The sequence below is a fragment of the Tupaia chinensis genome, unplaced genomic scaffold (assembly GCF_000334495.1).
Source record: "Tupaia chinensis unplaced genomic scaffold, TupChi_1.0 Scaffold000515_1, whole genome shotgun sequence".
In the NCBI taxonomy this organism is placed as follows: Eukaryota; Metazoa; Chordata; class Mammalia; order Scandentia; family Tupaiidae; genus Tupaia; species Tupaia belangeri.
This window is the reverse complement of record NW_006160028.1, coordinates 7,809,042-7,821,623: the sequence shown is the minus strand read 5'-3', so window position 1 is coordinate 7,821,623 and position 12,582 is coordinate 7,809,042. Positions and strand designations below refer to the sequence as shown.

At 46.4% G+C, this 12,582-nt stretch overlaps 1 protein-coding gene and 1 pseudogene across 1 annotated transcript in view; one reads left to right on the top strand and one right to left on the bottom strand.

Moving 5' to 3' along the window:
- Positions 1 to 1,915, bottom strand: part of DYNLT2B (dynein light chain Tctex-type 2B) — a 20,482-nt gene extending 18,567 nt beyond the window's left edge. Inside the window, exons 1-2 of the mRNA XM_006156783.3 lie at positions 1,674 to 1,915; positions 716 to 849 (exon numbers count right to left, since the gene is read on the bottom strand). Of these exons, the coding sequence (XP_006156845.1) occupies positions 716 to 849; positions 1,674 to 1,804 (265 nt within the window). The 5' untranslated portion in view covers positions 1,805 to 1,915. The remainder of the gene's footprint in view (positions 1 to 715; positions 850 to 1,673) is intronic.
- A 2,440-nt stretch (positions 1,916 to 4,355) lies between these two features.
- On the top strand, positions 4,356 to 11,857 carry LOC102497313 (heat shock protein HSP 90-alpha pseudogene; annotated as a pseudogene).
- Positions 11,858 to 12,582: the final 725 nt, after the last annotated feature.

Below are 12,582 nucleotides of genomic sequence, written 5' to 3'. Positions count from 1 at the left end.
CCTACAATGTTTTATTTCACATCTTTCCTTTTTCCCACCATCTACAAAAATCTACATGAGTAAAAGTTGCCAAATAATTACAGAAGAGTAAACAGTGAAGAAAAGGCTGTTTTCAAGAGAACCCACAGCTGGTTTAAAGATGAGGAAAGCGGCCTATCCCATAGTACAGTGGTTAGGCACAGTACGCTGGAGCCAGCTTTCACAGGACCAATCGCAGGGTAAACCCCAGCCCTAACAGCTTGAAAAACATGCCAGGCTTGTTGTGTGTGTGCCCCAAATCCCAACAGGATAGAAAGATGAAGGAAAATGATTACGGGCATATGTGAGTGAACATATGTATTTTTTTCTCTCTCTGGAGGATACCTGCACTCTCTGGCAATTAAATAAATAAATAAAGATGAAGAAGGCGGGATCAGCAGTTAGCCTAATGGCTATGTTGCTGGACTCCCATGTAGTTGACTGCGGTTCATGTCCCGGACCCGGTGGCTTAAAACTCACATCGGGCGCCTGTGCGTGTGTGCCCAAGATCCCGAGAGAACGAAGGAGAAGGGATTGCGGCGTGGCCATCCCTGGGGGGTGATTTCTCACTTTCTGTCTCTCTGTCTCTGGCGAGCACACGCGCCCTATAGCAAAAACCTCTCTAAAAAAAGATGAAGGGGACACATAGGCAAAATTCAGTGTTCAGAAGGAACGAGTCATTTCCAGTTATCATTACCTTTTAATTTATCTTTAATGTGCTCTGACAAATGTTTTGTAAGCTGAGGCATTTCTTCCGGAGAATATTCGGCGTTTGCCAGTTCCTCCTTGAGCACAGCATGGATACAGTCTTTAACCACAGAAGGTCTGAACCTACACGGAACAATTTGGGAGCATTTCATTGATAACTCCAAAACTCCAACTTACCTTCTCTTCTCAAACTCTCCCATTTTCTCATTACTACCATTTAATCCTTTTTAAATATGTTTTATTATAAAAGAAATATGAACAAATTAAGACAAGTCATATCCCAAATTCATAGCTACACCCTAGACCTCTCCATCTGGACGTCTCTCACCAACTCGAATTTAACATGCATTCTACTCCCCCTGCCCTAGGTCCTCCTGCAGCCTTGCCCATCTCAGTCAACGGTATGCCATTCTTCTAGTTGCTCAAGCCAAAAACTTCCGTGTCAGTTTCACCGTCTCTCTCTCACTGCTCACATCCTGTTGTACCTTCAGCAATCTGATTCTCTTGTGAGGAAAAAGCTATTCTAAGCCCCCGAGATGCTACCTGGGTGGGACTTCATGTACAGGAGTGAGCACATTCCGGTGCACGTGCTCACAGTACCCCTCAGTCACGGCTCAGGGGCATTAGCTGTAAGTCGTCTGTTTTCTGTCCCTCGCGTCTATCCATCCGCTTTCTCCTGTGCACACGACCTGGGCCTCTTAAACTTAGATTAACCAGCAGCTCCCTGCGACCTCCCTGCAGCTGCAGGTCGGGTCCTCTGCTGCCCCCTGCCGCCGGAGGCGAACCGCGACATCGCAGGCGCACGTCGCTGCCAGCTGCCGGCCCCGCCCCTCCGGGCCGCAGCCAGGCCGCGCGCCCCTCTCCCACGCGCAGGCTCGGCGACTCGCTCTGCCCGCCCGACAGAACACTCTGGAGGTTGCCCCCGCCACCTCCCGCCCGCTACCCGCCTTTGCTGGAAGATGGGCCGCAGGATATACGTGTTCTCCGCCTCCCCTGCCGTCTTCTCAGTGTCAGGCAAGCCGTCGGGCACAGAGAAGGATGTGCCCATGGAGAAGGTCACGCCTGTCGACGTGGCCATGGCTTCTTCACCCGGAGTGTGTCTTGTGAGGGATGGCGGTCGGGCGCGGCTACGGCTGCGGGGGCGGCGCGAAGCTGGGAAACCGTCGCCAGGGAAACAGGGCCGCGTCCGACCCCACGTGACACGGCCACGCGCTCCGGTCTGGGCGGCCCGTCCATCTCCGCGCCTGCGCACCGGTCGCTGGGCGGGAACTGGTGGGAGAACGGCGGTGATTGGCGTATCTCCGCCGGGTTTGCCAAGTGCTCGCACGTGCCTTAGGCTTTATTCCCGCACCCCAGCCTTAAATACGCACGCACCCGCGGCTCAGAGAGTTTAGGCAACTTGACCGAGGGAACCAGCTGGAGGGCGGCGCGGGCCTGACGCCGATCATGGGTTTTCAAAGTGTGGTCCGCGGCCAAATCTAGCCTTCCTCTTGTACGACTTGTAAGCCAAGAACAGCCGTTATATTTTTAAATGGTTGGAAAAAAAAAAGGAATATTTTGTAACACGTGAGAATTATCGGAAATTAAAACTTTAGTATCCATAAGCAAATATTATATTTACATATTGCCTAGGGCTGCTTTTGCGCTTATAGGCAGAATTGGATCTTTGCAACAGATACCGTATAGCCCTGAAAACCTAAAACAGTATGTGACTATAGAAAACGTTTGCAAAGTCTGGCTCTAATCCGTAACTGCCAACCTGCAGTTCCTCCAGCCAGCTTGCTGCGCCTCACGGACACCTGCTCCACTGCAAAAGTCAGAAAGGAGCAGACTTGAGGTGTGTTCTCTATAATAATTACCAGTCCCACGTCCTGTTTCAGAAGGTTGAGACATCTTGGCCTCTGCCAGCTTCAAACATTAAGAAAAAATCATCTTCCCATATCCAGGCTCCCTTTAATAACTTTCAGCCTATTGACAAGTTCCAAAAGGTAAGAATAATATAATGTTCAAGAGAAGCCAGATCACACATGGTGATCAAGGTTCGGATCTCTAGCCCAGTGGGCCTGAAATATGCTCAGTGTACATACCCAAGAGCCAACTGTGGGAAGGACTGGAGAGGGGATCCTCTCCTCCTTTATTCTCCTCTCCCCTTCCCTCCCCTTTTCTCTTGGTGACCAAGGTTCGGATCTCTCTAGCCCAGTGGGCCTGAAATATGCTCAGTGTACATATCCAAGAGCCAACTGTGGGAAGGACTGGCGAGGGGATCCTCTCCTCCTTTATTCTCCTCTCCCCTTCCCTCCCCTTTTCTCTACTTGCCCTCTCTCTCCCTCTCTGTCATGTGCACGTCTCCTATAATATTATGAATAAAGAAGAAAGAATCATACCCCTAGGAAGCAGACTTTCACTCACCCTTCATGATTCCTCTGTGTTTCTCTCACCCAGTGTACAGTTCAGTGAAAAACACCGATTTGGGGCATAATTTGAATCAACAAACATTTTATTATGCTATATGTGCTTGGAAGATAGAGATACAAAATCAAATACAAGCCCTAGGGCCAGGAGGTAGCACAACACTACCGGACCCACGTGGGAAAGGTCCTGCATTCGCATCCCAGGATCTCTCTGAGCACATTGAGGACACGAGCACATGCCCATGATCTGGGCCAGGTGAGACTGGGGATGGCTCATAGCAGCAGAACCCTGTTGGGGAGCCTATGTTTATGTGCCCCCCCAATGGAAGAAATAACATTTTTTAAAATAAACAAACCCAAGCCCACTGTAAAGAATGAACAGATATGGCCAGCAGTGGACTACATATTAGTAATTATTACTACATAGGGACCAGCATTTGGTGTAATGGCTATGTTGCTGGACTCCCATGTTGTGACCGTGGTTCGAGTCCCAGACCATGGCTTAAACTCACGCAGGGCATGTGTGCGTGCATGCCCAAGATCCCAAGGGGAGAATGGAGGAGAAGGGATTGCGGTGTTGCCTTCCCCCCTTGGGTGTGATTTCTCACTTTCTGTCTCTCTGTCTCTCTCTGTCTTTCTGGCGAGCACACACACCCTACAAGAGAGACCTCTCAATAATAATTATTATTATTACTAAATAAAGTGCCACTTACTATAACAGTAGAATCAAGGTGGTATGGAAACTAAAGAGAAGCACTGAATTATACACCTAAATCATACAGTCATGTGAAGGTATTTATCCTTGAGAAAAAATTGAGATATTTCATCAAAAGCTATTAGGTCATCAGGAAAGTCACAAAGTATTTTTCTATATTTCTCTAAGCAAAAATGACCCAATTCTTTAAAGAATTATTTTGTTGAACTTATTTTATTTTATTTTAATTTGACCAGAGAGAGACAGAGTGAGAGAGAGAGAGACAAAGTGAGAAAGCAAGCCACTGGGTCTGGGACTCAAACCATGGTCAGCCATGTGGGAGTCCAGTGCTCTCAACCACCATGCCACCTGCCAGTCCCTCAATATATCGTTTTTTAATTGCCATAATGCATATATGCTGACAAGAGAGAGAGAAAGAAAGAGAGAGAGGAAGCATCCCCCAATGGGGTGTGATTGTGCTGCAGTGCCTTCTCTATTTCTCCATCCTGTTGGGATTTGGGGTATGCATGCATATTTGCTCAATGTGTTTCTTCAAGTCACAGTGGCTATGATTCAAACTGCTATTGACCCTGTAGGATCCAGCTCCTTTAACAACTGGGCTGTGAGGCTGGCCCCCAAAACTGTGATTCTGAATAGTTCTTTGGCCCTGCAATTTTCCTAAGAACAGGGCCCACTTTTTTTCCCCCACATTAAAAAAGTTTGAGAGTTGCTTCCGCATCCAGGTGCTGCTGCAATGCAGATACTGTGGAGTCCTTTGCCAAGATGCCTGAGGAAACCCAGACCCAAGACCAACCCATAGAGGAGAAGGTTGAGACGTTTGCCTTCAGGCAGAAATTGCCCAGTTGATGTCATTGATCATCAACACTTTCTACTCCAACAAAGAGATCTTCCTGAGGGAGCTTATTTCAAATGCATTGGATGCACTGGACAAAATCAGATATGAAAGCTTGACAGATCCCAGTAACCTAGATTCCAGGAAGGAACTGCACATTAATCTCATTCCAAACAAACAAGGTCGAACCTTCACTATAGTGGATACTGGGATTGGAATGATGAAGGCCGACTCAATCAATAATCTTGGCACTATCACTAAGTCGGGGACCAAAGCTTTCACGGAAGCTTTGCAGGCTGGTGCAGATATCTCTATGATTGGCCAATTTGGCGTTGGTTTCTATTCTGCCTATCTGGTTGCTGAGAAAGTGACTGTAATCACCAGACATAATGATGATGAGCAGTATGCCTGGGAGTCCTCTGCAGGGGGCTCATTCACGGTTAGGACTGACAGGCAAACCCATGCGTTGTGGGACTAAGTTTATCCTGCATCTGAAAGAAGACCAAACTGAGTACTGAGAGGAAAGAAGAATAAAGAAGATTGTGAAGAAACGTTCTTAGTTTGTTGGCTATCCCATTACTCTTTTTGTGGAGGAGTGTGATAAAGAAGTCAGTGATGATGAGGCTGAAGAAAAGGAAGAGAAAGAAAAAGAAGAAAAGGAGTCTGATGACAAACCTGAAATAGATGTTGGCTCTGATGAAGAAGAAAAGAAAGATGGTGACAGAAGAAGGAGGAGGAGGAGGAAGAGGTTAAGGTAAAGTACATTAATCAAGAAGAACCCAACAAAATGAAATTTACTTGGACCAGAAATCCTGATGATATTACCAATGAAGAGTATGGAAAATTCTACAAGAGCTTGACTAAGATCACTTGGCAGTGAAGCACTTCTCAGTTGAAGGATAGTTGGAATTCAGAGCTCTTCTTTTCGTTCCAAGATGTACTCCTTTTGACTTGTTTGAAGACAGGAAGAAAAGTAACAACATTAAATTGTATGTAAGCAGAGTATTCATCATAGACAGTTGTAAGGAACTGATCCCTGAATATCTGAATTTCATAGAAGGGTGGTGGATTCTGAGGATCTCCTTCTAAATATTTCCCGTGAGATGTTTCAACAAAGTAAAATGCTGAAAGTTAACAGAGTTTGATCAAAAAAATGCTTACAGCTCTTCACTAAACTGGCAGAAGATAAAGAGAGCTACAAAAAGTTTTATGAGCAGTTTTCTAAAAATATGAAGCTTAGAATTCATGAAGACTCTCAAAATCGTAGGAAGCTTTCAGTGCCGTTAAGATATTACGCATCTGCTTCTGGTGATGAGATGATATCCCTGAAGGATTATTGCACCAGAATGAAGGAAAACCAGAAATTTACCTACTAAATCACAGGTGAGGCCAAGGACCAGTTATCTAACTCGGCCTTCACAGAACATCTTCAGAAGCAGGACAGAAGTGATATATGATCGAGCCTATCCATGAGTACTGTGTCCAACAGCTGAAGGAGTTTAAGGGGAAGACTTTAGTGTTAGTCGCCCAAGAGGGTTTAGAACTTCCAGAAGATGAAGAACAAAAAAAGAAACAGGAAGAGAAAAAAAAAAGTTTGAAAACCTTTGCAAAATCATGAAAGATATCTTGGGGGAAAAGTGGAGAAGGTAGTTGTCTCAAACCAGTTGGTAACATGCCCATGCTGCATTGTCACAAGCACACATGACTGGACAGCAAATATGGAGAGAATCATGAAAGCGCAAGCCTTAAGAGACAACTCCACAATGGGCCGCATGGCTGCCAAGAAACACCTGGAGATCAATCCTGATCATTCCATTACTGAGACCTTAAGGCAAAAGGCAGAGGCTGACAAGAACGACAAGTCTGTGAAGAATTTGATCATATTGCTTTACGAGACTGCACTCCTGCCTTCTGGGTTTAGTCTGGAAGATCCCCGGACACATGCTAACAGAATCTAAGGATGATCAAACTTGGCCTGGGTATCCATGAAGATGACCCTACTGCTGATGACACTAATGCTGCTGTGCCTGAAGAAATGCCACCCTTCGAAGGAGATGACACGTCATGCATGGAAGAAGTCGACCAAGCTCTGCCTGAAGAATTACTTATATACATATTCAATACTGTATCTTTATTCCCTCTGATAATATATGTATTTTTAAGAATTTTTTTCTTTATTTTTAGTTAACATTTTAAACATCTGTAAGGCATGACGATTACTACATAAGGGGAAGATAGGATTTCTTTCTTCTTCTAAGTGTGATACTGTGATACTTTAGGCCCTAAGGCAGAGCTAGTAATGTTTTTCTAGTTTCACGTCAGCCTGTGTTAACAGATTAAGGTAATGTTTGTTGTAAGGTATACGTAACCTAATGTTAACTTTGTGGTCTAAAGTGTTTAGCTATCCAAGCCAGATTCCCTTTTTTATTTCTCTAGCTTTTTTTGTCCACTTATTTATTTTATTTTAATTTGACCAGAAAGGGTCAGAGTGAGGGAGAGAGAGAGAAAGTGACAAAGCAAGCCACCAGGTCCGTGTCTCAAACCCTGGTCAGCCATACAAAGAAAGCCACCAGGTCCGTGTCTCAAACCCTGGTCAGCCATGTGGGAGTCCAGCGCCCTTAACTACCACGCCACCTGCTGGCCCCCCTAAGCCAGATTTCTTAGTAGATCAAATCTTTTGTTGTCAAAGTGTTCTGAGATATACCTTGATGTTTAAGAGAATTGTTATCTGTTAAAATATTTTCAGTTTCATCTCCTAAGATCTACTTTTTAAACTTCCCATGCCCTGTAGTTACCAATTAAACATGTATTAGTCTTAGTCCCTTAGAAGTAGGTTAAGCTGAACCAGCTTGAGGGAGGAACTCTCCACAGGGTTTGTTTCCCAAAGAAAAGTGTTTAGAGGAACATAATTATAAGCCAACTTGAGTATGTTAAAAGCCGTGGGAAAAGTAACTCAGTGAGGCTTATGAATGGAAGTGTACCCAAATTATACTCTGCTTAAAGAGGTGGTAACAAATACAGATGAGTTAAAGAAAAAAAAGAAGTTGAAAAAAGTCTCAAACTTACAGAAAAGTTGCAAGTCCAGTAGAAGAACTTTTTTTCCTAAACCATTTAAAAGTATATTGCTATCAGGACCAGCAGTTAGTGTAATGGCTATGTCGCTGGACTCCCATGTAGTCAATCGCAGTTCGAGTCCTGGACCCGGTGGCTTAAACTCACACCGGCAGCGTGTGCTTGTGTGCCCAAGATCCCGAGAGGAAAATGGAGGAGAAGGGATTGTGGTGTGGCTGGCCCCCCAGGGGGGGGATTTCTCACTTTCTGTCTCTCTCTGTCTTTCTGGCAAATGCACATGCCCTGTAGCGAAAAGCTCTCCAAAAAAAAAAAATTTTTTAAGTATATTGCTATGTTCGTCATCCCAAATGCTATTTTTTAAAATGGGATCATTTTTTAAGAGTTATTTTCTTTAACTTTATTTATTTATTTTAATTTGACCAGAGAGGGAGAAAGAGAGAGAGAGAGAGTGAGTGAGAAAGCAAACTCCCAGGTCTGGGATTCAAACCACAGTCAGCCATGTGGGAGTCCAGTGCCCTTAACCACCAGGCCACCTGCCAGCCATCCCAAATGCTTTTGTGTATTTCCTGAAAACAAATACATTCTCCTATTTAAGACCGTAAGCATCAAAATCTGGAAAGGCCCAGCTGCAGTGGCGCAGGTGGTAGGGCAATGTGCAATGCTTGGGTCATAGGGAAGGCTCGGTTTCCGATCCCAGGTTAACCCGAACATGCGAGGCTGGCAGGGTGGCTTGGGGAGGGATTGTAGCACTGGTAAGCCTCTATCAGGGATTTTTCTCTCTATTCCATGGAAGATATTTTATATATCAATTCTTTTTTTTTTTTAGGTCTTTGTGATAGGGCGTATGAGCTTGCTGGAGAATGACAGAGGGAGAGGGAAAGAAACAAATCACCCCCCAGGGGGATGGCTATACTACAATTTCTTCACCTCCATCCTCCTCTCAAGATTTTGGGCACGCATGCATATGAGCCAGGTGTGATTTTCAAGCTTCCAGGTCTGGGACTTGAATAGCAGTTGGTCATGTGGGAGTTCAGCGCCTTCACCATCACACCACCTGCTGGCCCCAAAATGAAATATTTAAATCAGGAAACTAACACTGATGCATTATTGTCATCTAAACTTCAGACCCACTCAGACATCTCCAGTTGTCCCAGTCGTTTAATAGTAAAAAGATCCAGCATGTCATGAGCGTGTGTTGCAGTGAGTTGTCATATAGCTTTTGTTTTAAAGCTTATTTCACGTATTTGTTCCACAAGCAGGAGAGAGAGACGGACAAATAGCACTTCCAACATAATCCCGATACAGTAGTTCATCCCCAGCCTTAGCCAGCTCTGGATTGTGGGCACGCATGTGCCCAGCGTGTTCGGAGAGGTCTCTGGAGACAGACCTGTAGCCTTCTTGTGTGGGTTAGCCTCACGGAGTGTCACATTTGACCACTGCACTATCATCTTGCCTCTGAGTTATCACACCTCTTCAGTCTCCTGAACCTAACATTGTGAGACATTATGTCTCTGACAAATGCTCTCTGTCCTCCAGGTGTTTACCTGAGTTCCAAACAGAAGGCCAAGGACAATCTGTCCTGAAGATGGGCCTAACTTTCCCTGAGCAGGATTAGGAACAAGGAAACATCTTCATTACAAGATAAGAATCAAGAAGGCATGATAAGAGGCAGCTTTTCTTCTTAATAAAATATGTACTTAACACCCTCCTGATAATCATATTAACATCAACCCCTCTGCCCAGCACCCTCATTGGAAGCCAAGCCAGAAGTGGAAGTAACTTTTGTTTGGAAAGACAGAAAAAAAAAAAACCAGAGTGGAACCTATTCCAAGTGTTAGGTGGTCCTTGGATGTAGACAGAAGGAAGGGATGCAGGTGGCCTCTGGAATTCCTCAATGGGAAGCCAACAACTGATGGTAGAATGAATGCAGAACTTAGTCTCTCCCCTCTCCTGTCCTCTCCCTACTGCCTCTCCAGGGCTCTTCCTTTCCCTTTCCCTTTCCCTTTCCCTTTCCCTTTCCCTTTCCCTTTCCCTTTCCCTTCCAGGGTCTTCAATTGAATTGAGAAGAGAAGGGAAGTGAGCTGTTCTGTAGATAAGAGCTTATCTAGAAGTCGGGGACATTGCACCCTCACCTGGTGGGATTGCACTTCGAATATGGAGAAGGATCTATCAGACTACACCTCCAAACTTCTGTCTTTGACCTTGTGCGATCTAAGAGTGTCAGCAGCCAACTGGGAGGATCTACCTCACAGGTGCAGAATCTGAAGAGAAAGATCAGCCTATCTGAAGCAGGAGGTAGAGATGTTATCCTTTTAAGACATACCAGATTCTACAATAATGTAAGTCTGAAGTTTCTGGAAGGGTAGAGGCAAGAAAGAGTCAACTACCCACATATTTTTTCTTTATTAAATGATAGAGCTCAAGAGTGAGAGAGAGAGAGGGAGGAGGAGGAACATCCCCCACAGGGCCTGGTCATATCATCATCTCCTTCCTTCTGCCCATTAGCTCATTGGATCTTGGGTACTCACGTGCATGCCTGGCGTGTTTCAACTGACTGGGCCGGATTTGAACCCTGGTCAACATGTGAGATTCAACTTCCCTTGGGAAGCACATTACTGCTGTGCCCTGCAGCCAGCCCGTCTGCCTGCTTCGAATTTTCTTGATACCGAGGACCAACTTCTCTCACAATGGCATCCATTAAGTCAGGCTAATCCAGAACAGGGCTGTGGGCCTGGCGAGAGTCCGAGTGTCTATGTATCTGTGTGCATGTGCCTGCCAGGCCCAAACATAGATCTAAGTTACCTTTCAATTCTTCATTAATTTTTTTAAGAGGTTTTTACTATAGGGCACGTGTGCTCGCCAGATAGACAGAGAGAGACAGAGAGACAGAAAGCAAAAAATCACCCCCCAGGGGGGATGGCCATGCCGCAATCCCTTCTCCTCCATTCTCCTCTCGGGATCTTGGGCATGCACGCACACACACCCAGCGTGAGTTTAAGCCACCGGGTCTGGGATGTGAACCACGGTCAACTACATGGGAGTCCAGTGACATAGCCATTACGCTAACTGCTGTTCTCTCCATTAATTTTTGTGAAGGTGTTAGTGCCTTTCCCCTGCATGAGAAACTTCTACGGACCAGGCATATCCTAGCCATGGCCCTGAAACTAAATCAGCCAACAGGAAAATGTCCGAACAAACACAAGCAATGCTTCTTGGATGCCATTTGTGGTCACATGATGTGGTATCTGGGCTTTGACACTTCTTGCCAGCTCTAGGGACTGTGCCTCTTCTGTCCTGGCAACTCTATCTGTCCATCTTCTCCACCCTGGCAGGCCCATGAGACCAGCTGCTCTGGAGAGGGAAGGAGGTGTGGTTTGAAGGGACCTGATTCCTACAAGCTCTGCCAGTTTAACTGTTGAATGACAACAGAACCATCTCTGAGCCCTGAGAGCAGAGGAACTTCTGTTTTGGAGGCCCCTCCTGCTTCACCAGCTCCTCAGGGACCTAGGTCAGCACTGAGATGGAGCTGGGACCCAGGGGATTGATGAAGGATACAGCGACACCTGGGCTCCTACATGCCCTTCCTGGCTTTGTCTGCTCTGTGACCCCAAGGTCAGGGGCTCTCAAACTCATTTCCTGGGCCTGCCCACTACCTCTTCTCTTGCCAGTACCCTCTTCCTGGTTCTTCCCAGGCTGCTCGTGCCCACCTCATCCTCTTCCTGCCCATCTCTCTTTCCCACGAGCGTCTCTTTCATCCCACTCTGCCCCTTGCCATCATTTAGCACCATCTCCTGACCAAAGGTCCTACAAACAGGAGAGTGGGAGGTCCTTTGCAGGACCTCTCCAGGGTCTGCATCAAAGGAGCCCTTGCATCACAGTGCCCGCCCACACCACCCTCACTCTCCTCCGCGCCTCTGAGTGTACTGTTCCCTCTGCTAGGAAACCCTTCCTCCCCTCTTTGCTGGGCTAATTCTTTCAATCAGCTCGGTCACAACCAAAGCCATCCCTGATCCCTCGCAGACCCTCTCCCTGGAGGTTCGTTGTTCCTCCAAGTTCTCGTTGCACCCTGTATTAAACGCGAACATAGCCCTTCCTGAATGACATCCAGACGACTGGTAGGTGTGTTTGTTTCCTAACTGGCCATGAGCAGCCCAAGGACAGGGCAGGCCCCGAGGGCAAGGACCCTGTCTTGGTCACCCTTGGATCTGCAGTGTGTGCAGTGGTGCCAGGCACACGGTGGGTACTTGGCAGGTACTATTTGCTGAACTCCACTGAACCCTGATGGAAAGAACTCTGGCATACTAGTCTGCTGGCGCTGCCGTAACAGAACACCACAGACCGGGTGGCTTCACATCCAAGGTTTATTCTCAGGCCCACAGGCCAGAGGTCCACAGAGGTCCACGATCACAGTGCTGCTGCTCTCTCCTTGGTTTGTGATGGCTGCCCTTGTGCTGTGTCCTCTTGTGGCCTTTTTCTTTGTGCTCACTCGAGCAGAGAGATCTGATATCTCTTCCTCTTCTTTTTTTTCTTTTTTTCATTTTTTGGAGAGGTTTTTGCTATAGGGCGCATGCACTCGCCAGAGAGACAGAGAGACAGAGACAGAAAGCGAGAAATCACCCCCGAGGGGATGGCCACACCGCAATCCCTTCTCCTCCATTCTCCTCTTGGGATCTTGGGCATTCATGCATACGCGCCCGGTGTGAGTTTAAGCTGTCAGGTCCAGGACTTGAACCGCCATCAACTACATGAGAGTCCAGCAACATACCCATTACACCAACTGCTGGTCCCTCTCTTACTCTTCTTTTTTTTTTTTTTTTTTTTTTTTA